We start from the raw sequence: 19,219 nt of genomic DNA, 5'->3' as shown, positions 1-19,219 counted from the left end.
TCCGGGAACAGCAAAAGTCGCATAAAGAGACAAGTACCTGATATGTCCCTTCCAATGTACCCACGAGCAGAGTGACCTCTTCCACAACAGAAAGGTCATGTTGTAGCTCTTGTAGCTCCTGGTAAAGCCGTGGAGGGCCTAGGATTGCTCTACCTAAGAGACAACACACAAAGTTGGAGAGTTTATGAAATGACCACCTCTACTGTTATTTAAAGAATAAGACGTTGTTCAACAACTGCTAGTAATGAGGGAATATATTACATATGTTACTGTTACAAAAATAAATGTGGATAATAATGAAGAGACTTTTCAGGTTTGAGAAGCTGTAACAAGTGGACAGTTTACAGCAGCAGTCCCCAACCTCCGGGCCTCGGACCGGTACCGGTATCACTCGTTAATTGAGTGATAAAAAATAAATTGATTCAATCCCACTTCAGTTTATATTATAAATGTACTCAGTTTATGGACCAACTGGCCAGATTAGGTTTTAAAAGAATTTTATATATTTAAGCAAAAGCTTCAAGGTCACAGTGTTCAAAAACTGTAAAGAACATGGTGACGTTGTTCCTTAGAACTCATGGAAGTGCTGAAAGAAAAGTTGCTTTTGTTGAAACTCCAGTGGCACTAATAAAAGAGCTTCGATGTGCAGATGGATCGATCTTAATTATTTGTTGAACTACAGAGAGTGAATTTATGAGTAAAAAAAAAAATTAGATGGAGAAACTGTTACTTGGAGCCATGATGCCCTTTTACTGGCCAAAAGGAATGCAGGTGTCTCATTAGACGCAAAATTCAGCATCGATTTGAGCTCCGCTTCCTTCAAAGTCTCCCTCTCCTACTGCCAGGAATCAATAGTTGCGTCTCCTCCTGTCTGCCATCCTCAGTCCTAGCTCCCCTGGCCCACATCTCCCAAGCAGCAGGCACTATGAGAACCACCTAATTAAATTCTGCAGGTAGCTTTTGCTCCAGAGCTGTCCTGTACTGTCATCACTACCACACAATAAAGTAGCAGAAGAGCAGAACTGGTGGGCAGGCTTGGTGAGGCATGCATGTCCAATGGGACCTGCAGCTTTCTGTGTATTCAGGTGCATACGTGAAATTAGGGTATAGCCAAAATAGGGAAGGGAGAGAGACAGAGAGAGATAGCCTGGTATTGTTCATCTAAAAAGCTCCATTGCAGCTTTTGGGGTTTAATGGATCTTTGACACAGAGAGACAGTGACATCTGTCATCTGTGGAAGGAAATCAATAGGTGAGACATCTGAATACAAAGAGGTGGGCTGCGAGCCGCAAAAACAACGTTTTTCTTTTCTCCCCGAGGAGACTGCCGGGAACCCTGTGCAGGTTTGTCGAGTCCTTGCGGGCTTGCTGTTGGCTATGGCCAGAGAGGTGAATGTGCTGAGTTGTAATCCAGCGTAATCCAGTTGGTGAGGCACGATATGGTTTATACACTCAGACACGGCTATCCACACGAGCCGCCAGGCATATAACTCACTGGTGTGGAAGGCTTGAGCCCAGAGGGGTCCATCCTTGCACTCAGCTGCTGTACCGGTAATGTTAGCTGGTAGCTTTAGAGACAATGCAGATTCACACCTGCACCAAAATCCTTGTCTGACTCCCAGCCAAAGCCCGCTGTTACACTTCTGACAAAAAAAATAGCTTTTCTGGGAGTGGATCAAAAGGGAAGCAGCAATAAAAAGGGCAAAACGAGGTAAGACAGCATGAGAGTAAACAAATGGCACAATTGGCTTTTCAGGAAATAAAAAAAACAACCCATAAACATTGTCAGGTCTTCTGTGTATTAGTAAAAAGAAGTAGAGAGACAACACGATAGAGACACAGGCAGATTCATTGGGTAGAGTAAAAAAGACTGGCCTGCATGTCCCTGAAGGCCAGCTTTCTTCAATAAAGAAGGGTACTGGGGCCTGCAGAAGATGAAAAATGACTCCATTTTGAGCCATGCTGAGCGAGAGAAGGATTTAGACTAGACACCCGAAACCTGAATGACATCACAGGGGACTCTAAATAGATGGGACAGCCAGTCAGAATGAAAATTTGGGAAACAGCCCCCAGATGTTCAGAGAGGTTTCTGGATAGACATGATTATGATTACCACACTGTGTCGAAATGGCAAAAAAAGAGAACAGAGAATGTTAGAATCAGTATCCAGCACCTCTCAGGGGCATAACATTTGCAGAGTTGTACACAGGTAAGGAAGACAGACAGGTGGGTGAGAGCTAACCCTAAACGATCCCAAAACCTTGCAGCAATGTAGTGAGTATACAACCACAGACTACCTGAACAACTGCAAAAACTAAATCCTCTGAGAATCTAAACCAACTCTCAAAACACTAGCAGCTCACCGAGCGTGACACGGAGAGCTCTGAAGAAGGCGCCATTAATATTTAAGTCATGGAGCTGCAACTTTAAAAAGTGTGTAGCATTACATCCTGATAAGGCTTTGTATCTCCCTTTTCCCATGGCACATTTATCAGGGATCTCGTCAAGCTCTGTATACACCAGAGTTTTGTGAGGGGTGGTGGGAGAACTAGTGTTTCAACCACAGATTCCTATCTACAGCTACTGGCTCTCTAATTGGGCCTGGAAAGGGAGGGAATAATCTCTGCAGATTGATGACTCCACTCTAGATGTGTTTGTGGTCTATCAGAGAGTGAAATGAGACTGCGAGGATGATGCAGCAGGGGGCTCACTAGCCCCACATCGCTCTCCAAGATAAAACACCCCAGGCAGATGAGAACAAGTGACCATCATCACTATCCTCCTCACAAACACATCCTCAATCAGAGTGACAAGCAGCGCGGACGCATCTCCTCCCCTCCATGCGATGCTTCAGATTAGGCTTGCTGAGTCGGAAGCAAGGGCTGGGGCTAACAGTCAGTCCCAGTGATGAGATTAACAAAATAAATGAGAAAAGACAGTTTGGCGTGTTCGCATTCTTGTTTTTACCTGACGTGAAGGTACCACTTGGCCTCTTAGCCCCACTCTGCTGGAACAAGGTGTCTTTGCTTTGAGAGCCCTCCTGCCCAACTTCTACTACTTGCACCTGTAGTAGGGGGGCGCTCCACTTAATGGTGTACTTGGGGCCAACAGGGACTAGGCTGCTGATATCTGGAGGCCCTCTGTTAGAGACGGAGAGAGAAAAAAAGGAGGGATGTAATTAAAAGGAAAACAACTCAAGAGAAAACCTCGCTCTAGCCAAATGCTCCCGCTAAAAGCACTACACCAAACACTCGATGGAACGAGATGCTCTGCGAAATGTTACAAAGGTGGTTGGTAGTGGGAATTAGAATTTTTATGATCACCCATGTTCCTCACCAAAATTGTACCCCTGGCTGTGAGGAGGAGTTCATTGCTATTCATGTATTCCTGTAATCACGCAGACAATCAACATTGTGATCGGTTTGTCAAGTTCCTGGAGGGCAGACAAAGTCAACTTCGGGACACTCGAGTTGAATGAGACGAAGAGTGATAATTGCTTTGAAGGCTGAACAAGAAGGCTTTAAGCGACATCTTTGACAGGGGCTTTGCAAAATATACAAAATCCCTTTCCTGTTTACTTCTCTCAAGAAAGAGAGGGACAGACAGAACGAGACAGGGAAGAGTGAGAGAAATGCAGAAAGAGAGTGAGCGAGAGAGATGTGATCAGTGGTGCTGTCACATAAGATAAATTGGACAGAAACCAAAAAATGTTTTATGTCAGTAATCTAGAAGTCCTGAAGCTGTAGTTAGGTATTCTACCATTTGTTTAAAGCTGATAAAGCTGCTGCAATTCCAGATAGTGCTCAAAACCCCTAGCAGCTATTTCTCTTTACTATGCAGTTTGCCAAAATATCTTTGCGAAACCTAGGGCACAACATTAGAGCCTTTTGCCACCTAATAGCAATTTCTTCTAACCGTGCAGCGTACCACACTGTCTTTTCGCAACTTGCACACAACTTCATGCTAGAACTACACATTAGGAACGCATTAGCAAAGTGTTCTAGGATGCAAGGGCATTTAGCTCAATTTGCTCTACAAGAGGGACTTACTTGACATTTATGTTGGCACAGATGAGTACATCATCAAAGAGGAAGACCTTTCTCTCCTTCGACTTCAGGACTTGTCCCCGCTCACCATACACAGTCTCAATAAGCGTCTCACAAAGGACGAGTGACCCCTGCTCCGAGTTCAGTTGCTAAAAGGGACACAGCAATCAGATCAGAGGCACAGAAGACAGTATCACAAAGGGCCAGTCCTCTGGAGTTCAGTGCCTGGAGGACGCACAAGTCAGGCTTGGAGGAACAGATGTCTCATCAGGGATTAGCAACACACTCATCCTTCCCAAGGTCGTTTAATGTGTGTGTCCTGAATGTATACGCAAATACATCTAAAGCACGTTTATTCTACAGACTTAGTTAAAGTAAGCCCACGCATGCCCTTCTGCCTATCTCTGCTTTTCATACTATTCTTAAGTAATGAGAGAGGATCATAAAGCCAACCTTCAGTTTAATTTGAGGGCAAGAAAGGTTTGCCCGGATTTTTTTCGCCCAATGCTTCAGAAATATGCTTACAATTATTCCTTGTCCTGTTGCCTATACTATGCTCTCCACCATCCCACTAACACAGAATCCAAACTGGCTTAGCTTATGAACACTTGGACATGCAATCCTTTCCACCACAACAGGGCAACTACACGGGTATACAAATGCATTAGCTGTTGCGTGCACCCCTTTAACACGAACACCCACACAGAGACACAGTTAAAGAATCCAATAACAGATGGAATTTATGCTACACTATGTTGGCACATGCTTTCCTTTTCAGTCATCCATATGTTTGTCTAAGAGAAATGGCAAAGGAAAGCTTTTTATCACTTTGGTCCAGCTTCTTTTATGACTGGCTAAATCAATACTTTTATTTTATGCACACTGCACCAAAATAAGCTAGACTCATCACAATTAAAAGAATACCACTGTAGTGCAAGCACCAGGTTAAGTTCAAAGATGAAGCTCACATCCTGATACATTGATGTTTGTGCTCGCTAAAAGGCACGAATTTGAGCAAATAATGAAACTCTCTGCTGCGTTCATTCTACAACCTGCAGTGCAACAACGCAGCTGACCACATTTCAGAAAACAGAATGTCCTATCTACAAGAAGTAGCTGATTTTGGCTCAGATAGCTCACAGAATGACTCATTAGTCTGACTTGGACTGCTATTTGATGGGCACAAAACCATACAGCTCCTTCGAGATGTGGGCTCTTATGAGAATACATTCTTAAAGTCTTCAAGCATCAATAGACACACACGGCAGTGCACTGTGCATGTGCGCTCATGTGAGTGCATTTGTGTATGTGCGTGTATGAAACTCTCTCGCATGGTTATCTGTCCTGTTCTGGTGACTTAGATACTTTGAGACAAAGAATGAATATTTCATTGGATAGTTATGGGGGCAATAGAGGCGAGTGTTTCCTATTGGAATTCTGCAGTGTCACCGCAGCAAATGGAATTCTGTGTGAGTGGAGGAGATTGGCCGAATCAGCTCATCTCGGAGTCCTGGAAAGCAGGGGCTGATAGAGAGAAGTAAAAAGGGGAGGGTGAAAAAGTGAAGAAGACAGAGAAAAAAGCAGTCACACTAGAGAAAGAGAAGAAGAGTATATAAGCTGAGTGAGAAGGTAAGCAAGAGAGTAAGCAATGGAGTGCAAGAGGGGAATAGAGAGGAGGTAAAGAGGAGAGAGAGGGAGAAAGGAAGAGGGAGAGCGACAGGGTGAAAGAGATAGCTCTCTTACAGTTTCCAATTAAATGTCTCATTTACCCCCTAATTCTTCTTATTCAGAGCAGCATTTGTTCAGATTCGCAGCAGCAGGATTGTAATTTCAGAGTGGTAATGGAGAAGCAACGCCTCTGCCACTGCATTTGGTACTGTTTTGGGATGATAATGGGCATCGTTTCTATGAGGTAATTTCTCTAAATAAAAATGCCTCCCTAGATTAATGTTTGGGAAAGTGATATAAGTGATTGCTTTATACTAGTTTAATTTTCAGGTGTTTGGCTCACAGTGATAACAACACGTGGAGTTAGAGGGCTCAGTGGACTGGTTCACAGCTGATTTGATTGGGGCATATGTACGTGTGTGCAAATGTAGATATGTTTATGCGGGAGTGCATGCGTATCCAGTCACCTTACTGAGCAAGCGATCACTAACGCTGCGGGCTAGCTGCTGAGTCTCTGCAATCTGGTCGGCTACTCGTTTCTGTTCATTCAGCTTCTCGGCCAGCACCTCTAGCTCTGTGAGAGCAAGCTGCAGGGGCAGGCGATCCACATGTCCTTTTGGCGTATTCTTAAGCATGTCCTAAAAAAGGTCACAAAAAAGTTTTAAGTAAAGGTATAACTTGTTAGAATTATAAGCCATTCAGTGTTTTTACCTTTATCCTAAAATACAATGAATTAATGTGGCCTGAAGGATCAAATGCTCACTGTATGTTTATCACACTGATCTTCCAGTGTTAGCTCTATAAAGCACACAATCAACAAAACAGATTTAAAACCCCCAGATGTCTGTTAACATGCTTGTGCTGTGCCTTCCATCTGCATCTATGACCCAGTGAAAAGTCAAATGTTTTCTTGATATGCATCTCAGCTGCACCTTCAGGTCTACTTCCCTGTAATGTATGATTTAATGCATACACTTCTTCTTTAGAGTACTGAGTTTAGGCTGGAAGAAAATGCCTGATTCACATTCATAACTTATCTTTGGAATTCATGGATAATCAATGCCTACTGAGGGATGAAATGAGCTACTGCAGATCCAGCAAGTCAAGCTCAAATCCAAATCTTTGCTCAAAATGGAAAATGGAAGCTAGGACATAAAGACAGCAATATGAAAAACTGATGTGGCTAGCTACTTTTCGTGCTTTGAAAGTATGCGAGGAAATGTACTTTGGAGTTAAAACCCATAATCCATTGCATTGCAGCTTTTCATCTTTATTAGTCTATATACTCAGCCTTTAATGTGACCAAGGTTTCTTATATTGAAAGCAAGTAAGACATAAAGAGATTGATTAAAATAAAAGAAATAAAATTACTAGGCTCTAAAAACAACACTTTATACCTGCAGGAGCAGTATGAACTGAGGGAATCGCTGAATGGGCTTAACCATCAGGCCATATAGAGTGATCCGATCAACACTTGATGCCTGCTTTTTCTGAAACCAAAAGCAAAAAGAAAACAGAGTTGTGCAGTTAGAGAAAACGTCTTTCAAAAAAGGCCATTAAGAGGAAACTATGTTATTCCGGCTTTAAAAGGATCTAGTCAGAATTCTCTTTAGACCACGTGTGGGTGTGTGAGTGGGTGAATAAGATATGAAAAACAGGGTGTATTAGTCATATGAGTGCATAAAAGGGGAGTTTCTTTGAGTGTGTTATGTCTAATGTATTTCTGTGGGTGCAGGTCAGGAAAAGATATCGTTTGGTGCAGTGTTAAGTCTATGACATGATGACACCGCCAGTGTAAAAAGACAAATCACTGGACCTATTTAATAGACTGTATGGTGGAACAGTTTGGATAAACCAAACTGTAAAAAAGAAATATTGAAAAAGACCAGAAGGCGTTTTGCATCTCATTTTTTATGTTTAGGAACTAAAACATAAACTGTTTTGCTGATCATTATTGACTTTAGTTTGGACTGCTATTTGAAATAGGATAGGTTGTCAGTTACGGACAACAGGCATGTCTGTGCTGAGGGGGAATTGGATTTGGCCAAACATCCCTTTGAGCCCATCGAGTATGGTTCTGGTGGAGCATTAATGCTGGTGGGAGTCATTGGTGTATGACATTTTATGTTGTGTGTAATGCACCCTAGATTAGATGTAATTATGTGCTAGTGGTCCCTGTTAGTAGAATCATGGGACAAGAAAACTGACTGATTTTCTTCAACAGTGATTTAAACCAGTTAACAAGTGAAACGAGAGTATTTTGTCCATGTTCACTTTCAAAAGTCCATAATTTAATGTAATTTGAATATTATACAAATAATATACGAATGCTACTCCCGTGCCACTCGCTGGAAATGAGCTTCCATCCTCAAATGAAAGAAGAAATTCATGAAAAAAGCTGACGACTACCTCCACTATTAGCTCATCATATTTTCTCACATATCTCCTTTATGATCCCATACTGGCTATCATGAAAATGCATCAGCAAGAATTAAGAAAACACAGTCTTTCATAGAAAACAACACCTCTGTGCTACTGGTTTTTTATTCATTACATGTCATAATTCCATTAGTTTTTGATCATGCAGTGTTATCAAAGACCAGTGTTTCTTAATGATGGCAAAAGATTTGAACTTGTTTCTTGTCCATCAGTTGTGGCTCAATAGTGTTCCTTGTAAATGGGCTTTAAGACGAGACATCTTGTATAAAGAAAATACTAACACAGAAGACAAGTTACACACAATCATTTGACAAAGACAAGTTGGCAGTAGTCTGCAACCACCCTCCTATTCAAACACAATTGCAAGTACAAGGCAGTGATCTCTAAGATCGTATCTACCTGATCTAATGTTCACACACTGACAAACACAACTTTTTTAAGGTAACTTAACAAACCAAAGGTGACCCCTGAGTGGAAGAATTTCAAATGATCAGATTAAAATCTTTTTCACCACATCTGGCCAAGGCAAGACGTCATTGGAGATGGGCTCTTTCCTGCTTGGTGCACTAAAATGTTTGAGTGGTGTCAGGCAGTTGAAGGTGAGAGCAGTTTTAAAAAGAAGGTCTCTATTTCCCTTTTGGAGGGCAGTCATGTACAGTCAAATCTGTCTAACACAGATGGCCTATAAAACCATAATACTGTCTCAGATAATCTGAATGCCGTAGACGTTCACCTGACTCCTCATTCAGGACATGATCTGAATACTCTCACTTAATAGAGAGGTCGTGGGAAACACCAAGTGAGGCAGAGTAGGACTCCTCGTTCCACACTAATAAGAAGTGTCCAGAAAAACCCTGGAGTTGCTTCTTAATATATGAGGAACTAAAAGGTATCTCCATTAAGAGAGTTAGAAAGACGGGGGTGGGGGGGGGTTAACTGTTTTAACCATGTAACATCAACATCAGCTCCCACCAGAGATAAAAGTGGGCCAAAATGATCGGGAACTAGGTGTTAAAGCACCTGCAATTAATGAGTAATTAAATCTGATAGGCAGTTTAATACATAATATTAATCGGGTTAATTTTTTATGAGCTGCAGCTTGGTGATGCTTCCAGCTGATGCAAAACAGATACTCAATCAACAAATCAGAAAGTAATGTTACCCCATGGTGCTGCCGGCAATCTCAACACATCCTCGTTTTTCTTCCCATGTCTGTCACGTGCGCTCGCATGCAGATGGCATTAAAGTTGCAACAGTTCCCCATACAGCCTTTAAAAATGCTCATCAAATATCACCAAACACATAAACTGTTTCTGTGCAGTTTGACTCAGAATCAGTCTGCTAGCTAAAGGCACAGTTGCTGTATTTTCCAGATAAGAGAAGAAATGTTAATGTGTGAGAAGGCTATTCTCACAGATGGAAAAAGATCAAGTTTATGCTTTAAGTTTAATCACAATATCCCCAATTCTCTGTCAATGGATTTATCCCATTATTCCATATTATGAAATGTCATTTACAACAAACTGGATTCCTTTGATTTAGATTTTTGTTCCTGGACAGTAAATAGACTGCAATGGCCACGGTTATTGTCAGGTTAGGTTACAGTTAACTGAAGAGATATTACAAGAGACATACGTGACACTAAACCAGTGCTAAATCAGAATCAATGAGGGATTCCAGTATGGTGGTCGAAATGCAAAAAGAAAACGCTTTTTTAAATCCTATCTGGAGACACAGTCAGCAGACTTTTTAAGGATTTATTTATCAGATTTTATTAATCATTCTATGCATTTTTTTTTTTTAAACGAGAGCAAATTTTATGCAGCGCTTGTTTCCAAATGGTTGTTGTTGTTTGTTAACAGTTATCAATTTCAATGAATTTTAAGTAGGTAATGCTCACTGGTGTTATTTGCTGCTGAATTTCACCTTTACACTGGCTTTTTACCAGGTAGAGGTTTAAAACACAAAAAGCAGTAAACTTCAAAGCACCACCAGCACAGGTCTGCTGAACACAGCCAATAATCAAAGACTGTGCCAAAGAAAACAAATTAACTGGAGCTCAAAGTACAAATTGCTTTGTGGCCTATTTCTAATTTAGTCATTTAACCACTGCACTGCTGTGCCAAAACTTGGGATTCCTCCACCTATTTTAACTTCTGATTACCACATCAAGGTTCTTAAAATGAGATCCAAAGCAAAAAAAAAAAAGTTCAAAGTGGTATCCAAGGAGAAAACATCTGTTTCTGTGATGACATCTAGAAAATAAATTGTACTTTGTGACAGCCACAATGTAGGATGATGCAACAAAGCCCCATTTTGTCATTCAAACCACTGTCTGCAAAGTATCTGTTGCTGTGTCAGAGCTACGAAGCAGGCGAGGAAGAGGCAAAAAGCACATAGCAGATCGGCACATGTATGATCAATCAATCAAATTATTTTATTTTAAAGCAAGCACCTGCCAATGTCACCAGAAATATAACCACTTTTACCTTGCTGCCTAAAGCTGTGTTTGCAACCTAAACATCAAACAGCAAGATGCCTCAGCATTTACCGACATGACGTAAATGATTGAACTTTCCCCCATGTTAATTTTATTTTGGGGGAAAGTATTTTATTTTTTCACATTAGAAATTGACATCAATTTCTAATGTGAAAAAAGGGGAATAGGGCAAGACTGGATTGGACCTATCAAGTGCACACTTCCCTCCACAGCTGCCATGAACTACATTAGGCCAGTGACATCTCCAGCAGGGTTAATAACAAGTCTTGCCATCCAAGAACAAGCTCACTTCACATTTGCTCTACTAACGGAACTTGCGATCTGGATTAAGCTACACTTTAATGCGGGTAAGTACAAAATGTCTAACAGTACCATTAGTGCAAAGTTGAATCAACGAGGAGTACTTACAGTCATAGTGTTTCTGAGATTTTATGTATTGTCTGATTTAACCCTATATGTAAATCACTGTATCAACTGATGTGTACTGAACTCACTAAGTTGCACATCTACAACTATAGCTGTCATTTTGCTGTCACAGTGAAATAACATGATAATGTCACTGCTGCTGCAATATTTGAAAAAGAACCCATTAAAACCTTCATGAGTTCAGTGTTTTTTCTTCTTTATGTCCATGTAATTTGTAATTTTGTTTGTCATCCCATTGGCAGTAAGAGGTGCAACATGCAGTGGGAGAGAAAGAGGAACCTTTCAAGAGAAAGAACAGGACACATTTTATCTGGAGTAACATGCAAGCCTGTCAGCCGGGTGATATGGTTCTGTAAATCAGCATTACAGCTCAATGATCTGGGTCATACTCATGCGTAAATGCTGGGAGCAGAGGGAATTGTTAAATCATTTCATGGCATCCTCCATACACTGTGGTACTTTATTTCCTATCCGTGAGCCCATGATTTCTAATTAATGCCTGAAACATTAAGTAAACAGCAGAGCCTTTAAATCGCACACACGCATACACACTAAATCAGACCATAATTTAATACAATCAATGAGCTGAATCCCAATTTTGTGTAAATAACCACATTTTTATGAACTTAACTATTTGTATGTTTGAAAAAGCGAAAATGTATGATTTAATTATATGGCTCAATGAGATTTGGGGATTTGCTAGATTCAGCGTTTGCTAAACACTAAAAGGGGGAAAAAAATAGGAGCTAAAACACAAATGATTCATATTAATCTGTCAATAAGACAAATATGCACACTATACTCTGGTCGGAGCTCACCTTTAGGAAGTCCAGAAAAGCTGGTTTGGACATGCACGCCTTTTTAATGAGCGCCATGGCATTAGTGAAGTTGTTCACATAGTCACTGTATACATCCAGCACCATGGACTTGGAAAACTGTAGAAACAGAAAGCACAAACAGAAAGCATCATTTTCTGAATCGGAGGCAACAGCTAGACAAGCAGAGGCTCTACCGTGTTTTGGTTTTTATAGCAGAATCCACTGTCCTGTAATTTCCTCTAATATCTCAAATGACTAACCATCCATTTTGCAGGACGACCTGCAACCTTTAATTTTAATGTAAAGAGAAGCCAGGAAATGGATGTTTAAGTATAGTGTTTTAAAATGGTTTGTTTACCACTCCAGTTACTGAAAAACACCCTTCACGAGCCATTTGAGAAGTTGGGCAAAGAGGAATGAGCCGGCAGAGCGAGCGAGTGTGTGTGCATGCATGTGTCTGTGGGGGAAGGGGGTGTGTCCGTTTTGAGTCATTTATTCTCTATCCTCAATTAAACCCACACCAGGCAGCTGATAGTGGCAGTATGAGGTGTAGTGGGGAATTGGCAAATTGCATGAAGGATTTAACCCTCTTTGCTCACACTGCCCCTCAGGATACTGCCTTTCAGATATTACAACAAGCCCTGCAGGTACAGGTACATTACCACATGAAAAAGACCTGCTCAGTGAGGAGTACGCAGTCCCAGTACTCTTGTTTCCAATGTGTCCTCATTTGGTGGTAGGCATTATGATATCAATGGAATAGCACTATAATGGCCAGCAGTGCAGGGAGTCAAATCAGCCCCTCTGATAGGCAAATAATGAGCCAACCTTATGGGTGAGCACATGGCTGAGACTCACATAGGAAAGCTCTTCCTGAACACTACTATTCTAGCGCCAGAAGTTGTAAGCACACATCTCAGAGAGCAGTGGATGCATCGAGGATATTCATCACAACTGTAATTGATTTCATGTTTGGAGTAAACTATGCCTGTTTGCTCAATCTAAAACCTGTAGCTCATTATAACTCTGGTAGCAAAGCCGGTGTTATAATGTTAGCCAGAAATGGTAAAAACAATATGAGTGCCTGTAGACACAATGCAAGACTTCGATTGCATTTTAGAAACAAACAAAGAATGCACGTAAACACACAAACGTGTATAAGACAGCAAATTATCCTCCGGTTTCATTTCTATTTGCCCCACGCACACACCGTAAACATGCACATGCACGCACACTAACCGATGCAACAAATAAGTCTCCGATTTTCTCAGTACTGTCCCACTCAGCCACACGTGATGCCAGTGCAATCTGAAACATGGAGTGGCACTGGGTGATCTCCCTGATTCGGTAAAATATAGGCCGGATTTTCCGTGGGCTCAGGATGCGCGGATCAGCTTCCATCAGTGGTCGGTGGTACTCCTGGGGAGATTGTGACAGAAAATTGTGTTTTCATTTTTCTGTATATCAATATACAGTATGTGGGTGGGAGGTTAGGTTCTTAAGAGAGACCAGCAATCCACTCTCTTAAGCACTTCTCTTGTCAGAAGCATAAACAGACATAAACTGCAGGGTAACTGACGCATTTCTTGTGAATCAGGGAGAGAAAGAAAATTCAGTTATTCTGCCTGGAAGCCCAGTAATTCAAAGATTGTAAAATAGCATTTGCCACTAACAAACATGTTCAGAACTCAATGTGACCTGTAATCACAAAAGCCAGAATAATAATGACAAAAAAGAGCTCCCAGCAGTTATAGATTAAAAAAAACAACATGGCAAAAAGAGGCTTAATTCTTCAGTCAGCACTGATGGGTATATTGGCCTATACAGCGTACAGAAATGCCTTGATGCTCTGTGGGTGATAATTAACTTCCTTGAACCTGTTATTGCTGAAGTATAGATATAATGTGTAAGCTGTAAGTTAAAGATAAAAATGTTATTTAACAGAAAATAAAATCAAATGCTGTAACCATGTTGATCATTTTTTCCTCGTACACCATAGATGGTATATAAAAGATGCCCGTATTCACAGTGATCTCTGCTAGGTATAGTTGTTTGAACTGATGATCTTGGAATCTGTGGCTGTTTAGAAATGGCCAACTTGTGTAAATCTATAATTCTCCTTCTAAGGTCTTTGCTGTGTTCCTTAAATTGAGAAGTTAACAGACCTTGGCCTTGTCAAGTAAAAGACATGGAACCTTCAGCACTATTAATCGAAGGATTTAAGCGAGTACACATATATATTTGAAGCCAGACTTTTGACCCTGTATAGATTACAGAAAATCCAAAATAAATTCAAACTTGTGCAACCAAGTCATTAAAGATGTATGCTATATAAAAATTCCACTCTGAAAAAAAGAACAGTTCAAAGAAATCATTAAAAGCCCGAAATTGCCATGACGTTATTGCCTATGACGAGCGTATGTAAACTTCTGACCACAGCTGTATGTCTGCTAGAGTTGAGGCACTGTCAGACTGAAGATGGAAACAGAGTGTATTGAGTTGACAGATCTATCTGAAGGAAGAACCCATTAAATTTGGGAAAGAGTCCATTAAATTTTTAAAGTGTGTCCATTATGCTTTTCTGTATTTCCTGTCATATATACACTTGTTACATGCTGGGTGCAACTCTTATTACAGCTGACAAAGTTTAAAATAATAAGCTAGTGTATATGCAAGTAATTGTTATGAACCAAAAACTCATGCCAAGCTCTAAATGGCTGGATACCAACATTTTTCTTCTACTCTTGGATGTGTATGATGTCAAAGAGGGTCTAAGAGAGGAAATATGGAGCTGGAAATGAGCATTATAACTCAGTGCTAATACTGGAGATAGGGCATTGGCATTGGAAAAGGATTTGCTTTCCAAGAGCCCTTCTAGTTGTTTTGCAAGTCTTGTCTGTGCATATCCACCAAACTGATAATTAACATAAAAAAATTTGCTAGGCAACTCAGTATAACTGCAAAGTAGTTTTTCTATGTTATAATACAGAATGTAGTTCTAATAATGGATTTACAATTCTGTATCTAATTGTGGTAGGTATAGATTCTTATTTTCATATGTTTGAAGATACTATTTTTGTATTTATCAGGACTCTCTGACTAAGAAAAGAGAAATTTCAAATGAGCTAATCCAACCTATGTATAATAAGCAATCATGTCACTCAAGAACAAAGGTAGCCCATTCTATCTTTACAATGAAGGATTTTGCTGTGAAGCCACTGATCACTGTTTATTCAATTTCAGTAGGTGTGCCTCTTATTTTTCACCGATTAGGAGATAACAACTCTTTTTCCCTCCAAAAAGGAAGATTAAGGACGAGAAGCTCCACCCCCTTCTATGCAACCACAACTCTGCCTCTCTCCCGCGGCAGCGGTACAACATCACAAAAATGAGGATGGGTATTTTATCAGGATTATTTACACTGAGACACCTCGATAATTTGATTGATACCGCCGCTTCTCTTTTCAGTGTAATTCATAACAGTTAAATTTTGATGATATTGCATGTGGCAGAAGAGGACAACTGGACTAAACAGCTTACCTGCAAGATTCTCCTGAGAGATTCCAGGTAGCTGCGCTCACTCTGAATGATGGAGCCAAGGATATGGCGCCTGACAACCTGCGCACACAACAGACCAGTCAGGAGATCTAGCGCAAAGAAGATATGATTGGGCAGAAGTATGTGTATGCTTTCAGTTAAGCATGGCACAGTTTGATGGATTGAACTATGATAATATGTTTGTCACAGGAGGAAAACACTGAAAGACAGGAAGGTTTGTTTGAACAAGGTTTGCAGCAGACTGCATGAATCACTGGATTTGTTTGACATGAAAGCAACTATTGTACCAGATACAAAACGCAACGCTTTTCGAAAGAGGATGAAAAGTATAGAGTGTGAGGTAAATACTGCGGAAACAATAAATACAATTAACAGCCTCAACTGGAAACACAATAACCATAAAGATGTGACGTTTAGAACATGCACAAGCTTGTGACAAAAAGCCCTCTGATGTACCTGGTGGCTGGTCAGCCCCTCTGGCATCGGGCTCAGCTGTGGGGGAGGATGCTTCACTTCTGACACAGCCACATCCAGATATCCTGCATCATCCTCCTCTTCTGTAGATGTTGAGAAATGGGGGGGAGAAAAGAGAATAACACAAAATGGTTAAAGAGTGCGTATGTGACAGAGATTGAGGCAGGGAGAGCGAGAATAACAAAAATGCAGCCCTCACATCTCACTGCAGTTGGAGAAAAACGGCGACACACTAAGTTTATTACCTCTAAAATATGAAGAGACTTCTGTACTCTCTGAAAAGGGAGCGCAATGGAGAAAGAAGTGAGAGAGTGAAAGCGGGCGAGGCAGAGAGGCCTTTAGAAAAACGAAAAAAAAAAAATCTAACAATACTGTATTTCTGTAGGAGTAAAGGAGGCACAAAGGAGTGTGACTGCAAAGACACAACCCAAAACATTCTCATCTGTGCATTGGCACAAAGACATTCGACAGTCTCAAAAATCCCTACTTCACCACTAACCATAAAGACATAAATACCAGAAGCTTCCAAAATTCCAATTAAAGACTTTGGAACGATGACAGAAGACTGGTGGAAAAGAAATACAATGCTGTGTTGATTTCCTTCAATCAATATCTAAAAATAGCAACACTGGCCTCTTTACTTCTTTGTGATGGCTTTTAAGATTTGTTGGAGGTCTGGGTTTAGTGCCTGTGGTTTATGGGGCTGCTCAGTTCTCCATTAATGGATGCTAATCCATTAAGCGAAGGTCCTTATAACGCAACATATATGAGAACGCACGAGGTGCTTCATTCTTCTGCTTTCTCCAGCATCAAAAAAAGAAAAGAAAAAAAAAAAGAATAGCTCGACCACACTGTCTGTCGGAAAACTGAGGAAGTGTGTCTGTTTTATTTATTGTAGTTATAATCAGTGAGATCTGTTTTTCACAGTGCTTTCATTTCTCCCTGAAGGGATTTGTATAAAGAAAAAGTAAGACTTTCTACTCTCTCTCCCTGAAACACTTCTTTGGCTTGGCTAGCTTTATATACAAGCAACTGCCTATAATTCAAAGTGTCAACTGTAAAGAGTTACAAAACCCAAACTTCATAACTTCCTAAACATAGTATAACTTCTATCCCCAAAAGCCAGTTGACCAAGATTTACAAAGTTTTAGACTTTCCTGCTTTACCCAATTGATCTTTTCTCTGCAGGAAGGAAACTTTTCGCATGACAGCTATTTTGGTCCTTTCAAGCCCATCCTTCGTTCCGCTTCTTGCTGCCTTCATGAGCTGCTGAACCTAGTTAGAAAGAGCAGACAGAGACAACAAAGGAGTGTTAGCGCATGAGGAAAGTGCCATGCTGTGGCAACTTGGTAACCTACTGTGCACCTCTGGAGAGAGATGGAGAGAAGTGGCGCTCAGTAGACTCATCATGAATCTCACCATCTGCAACTCCCCGTGGGTCGCTGAACAGGCTCTAATCAGTGAGTCTATGAGCGTATCATGGGAAGATTATGGTAAGAGAGTTCCACATGAGAGCAACAGAGCTGCGTAGCTCATGGCGGGAGAATTCAGCTGACCACAAACTCCACCTTTAGTATCAGAATAGCCCTGCAACAAGACTCCACAGACCCAGAATATACCCAGAGTGCTAGTATTTTTAAACAATGCTACTTCAGGAAAGTAGGTCATTAATTGGGGGCAAGTTGCACTAGTGTTTATGGAAGCAAATAGGCTGAATATTAGTTAATAATTAACGAGTTCCACAAATATATCTTAATATTAAACCAGGCAGGAAAAGAGAGAGTCAGAGAGAGAGACCAATAGACTGACCAGGAATCTTAAATTAAAGTCAGAGTCCACAGGAAAGTTGGGAAGGATGGTATAGCAAGCCAGTTAAGCCTTTACATCAGCTGAGCATACAAGACAGCATATTTCAGCTCAGGGTCAATCCTATTGGCAAACATCTAGCAGAGTGATTTTTAGCTCTCTAAAGACACGGTGAGATATTGCTGTGTTCACTTGCTGCTGGAGATATACCTTGATGTCATAGTTGTGTTTTCCAGACAGCCTCATGGCCAGTTCTCGTTTGGTCCTGGCACACCGTTCCCTCAGCCGACGCACTTCAGGAGTGAGCTACAGGTTTCGGACAAGGAAGGGCAGGGCATAGGTGCGGGTTGTGTTTAGCCACAAAAGGCAAAAGGGGGATGAAAGAGCAGGAAAAAGGAAATAGAAAAGGGAAATGGAGGCAAAGAGATCAAGGCAAAACAAGCAACGAAACACTGGGAATTAATCACAAGCGCAGAGTGAAAGCTGGAAGCACTGCATTGGTCAGAGGGGTTATGCTGTATCAGACTGATGGCCTTTGATTTAGAGAAGGATGGCAGGGGTTTCAGGCAGTTTAGTGAACATATTAAATAAGAAAACTCTATTGCAGGTCTCCCAGGTTTCTTCGGTAAGATGAGAATTTTAGGTATACTTGGTATAAAATTAATTGGACGAAGGAATTAAAAAAGTATATTTTTGATCTACCTATGGTCTCCCTCGCTTCTCAAAGCATTAATTTAACTTGAGCTTCTCTTGGATTACCATGGAGTTATATCAACACCTTCAATATGTAAAAATATGTAAAGGTAGGTGTACATCTATACATTGATAAAGATTCAACTGAGCAAAATACTTTTTTTTATTAGAGTGATTGCAATTTTTTCTTATGCCTGCAACGGTGTATGCGTGTTGAAGGCTGGTGAAGCATGAAAAGAAATGCAGCACATTGTGAATGTGAACACAGTGCCATCATGTGGAAGGACACTCTGAAGCCGAACACTGATTAACAGCATCCTTGGCAGAAAAGAGGCAAAGAGATCTGAGGCTTTTCAAAAAGAAATGCCTTGTGTTTACTTTCATCCCACAATGAAAGTATAAAGCTAGACAGCCTGGTATACATTTTTTATGTTATTTATAGTTTCCTTACAGTTCTATACATTAATAAAGACAACTGCACAGCAGAAGCACCAGATGAAATAGTCACATTGATTTGCTGGAAACCAACCAAAACAACCTGGTCAGTCATGATGCCATTTACAATCTAGAGAAATGACAACTTGTGTAGAGAAGGAAACGGATGCATTCACACAGGCTCTACCTTGCTCTTTGTCGGTAGTTTGGCCTCGTTATCAGAATGCTCATCGTAGCTTTCAAACTCACTGGAGCTCCATCCGTTGCCTGCCTCTAACGCACCAGTGTCTCTCTGAACGTCTTCATAGATCATATCTGCTAAACACAAGAGCTATTACACATCAGAAGCTGCATAAT

At 40.8% G+C, this 19,219-nt stretch overlaps 1 protein-coding gene across 3 annotated transcripts in view; it reads right to left on the bottom strand.

Moving 5' to 3' along the window:
• Nucleotides 1-19,219, bottom strand: part of arhgef10la (Rho guanine nucleotide exchange factor (GEF) 10-like a) — a 117,512-nt gene that overhangs the window by 70,127 nt on the left and 28,166 nt on the right. Inside the window, exons 6-17 of one of the 3 annotated variants that reach the window (XM_085457373.1) lie at nucleotides 19,050-19,180; nucleotides 17,945-18,040; nucleotides 17,095-17,203; nucleotides 15,911-16,011; nucleotides 15,437-15,514; nucleotides 13,136-13,315; nucleotides 11,897-12,013; nucleotides 7,111-7,203; nucleotides 6,181-6,351; nucleotides 4,049-4,194; nucleotides 2,967-3,139; nucleotides 38-153 (exon numbers count right to left, since the gene is read on the bottom strand). In XM_085457373.1, the coding sequence (XP_085313499.1) occupies nucleotides 38-153; nucleotides 2,967-3,139; nucleotides 4,049-4,194; nucleotides 6,181-6,351; nucleotides 7,111-7,203; nucleotides 11,897-12,013; nucleotides 13,136-13,315; nucleotides 15,437-15,514; nucleotides 15,911-16,011; nucleotides 17,095-17,203; nucleotides 17,945-18,040; nucleotides 19,050-19,180 (1,511 nt within the window). The remainder of the gene's footprint in view (nucleotides 1-37; nucleotides 154-2,966; nucleotides 3,140-4,048; nucleotides 4,195-6,180; nucleotides 6,352-7,110; nucleotides 7,204-11,896; nucleotides 12,014-13,135; nucleotides 13,316-15,436; nucleotides 15,515-15,910; nucleotides 16,012-17,094; nucleotides 17,204-17,944; nucleotides 18,041-19,049; nucleotides 19,181-19,219) is intronic. The other 2 variants (XM_085457374.1, XM_085457375.1) reach the window with 2 other exon arrangements.

Source organism: Copadichromis virginalis, linkage group LG5 (genome assembly GCF_057382275.1).
Source record: "Copadichromis virginalis isolate Kocher_CV1m ecotype Utaka linkage group LG5, C_Virginalis_male_GT1.1, whole genome shotgun sequence".
Lineage (NCBI taxonomy): Eukaryota > Metazoa > Chordata > Actinopteri > Cichliformes > Cichlidae > Copadichromis > Copadichromis virginalis.
This window is presented reverse-complemented; position numbering and strand designations above follow the sequence as displayed.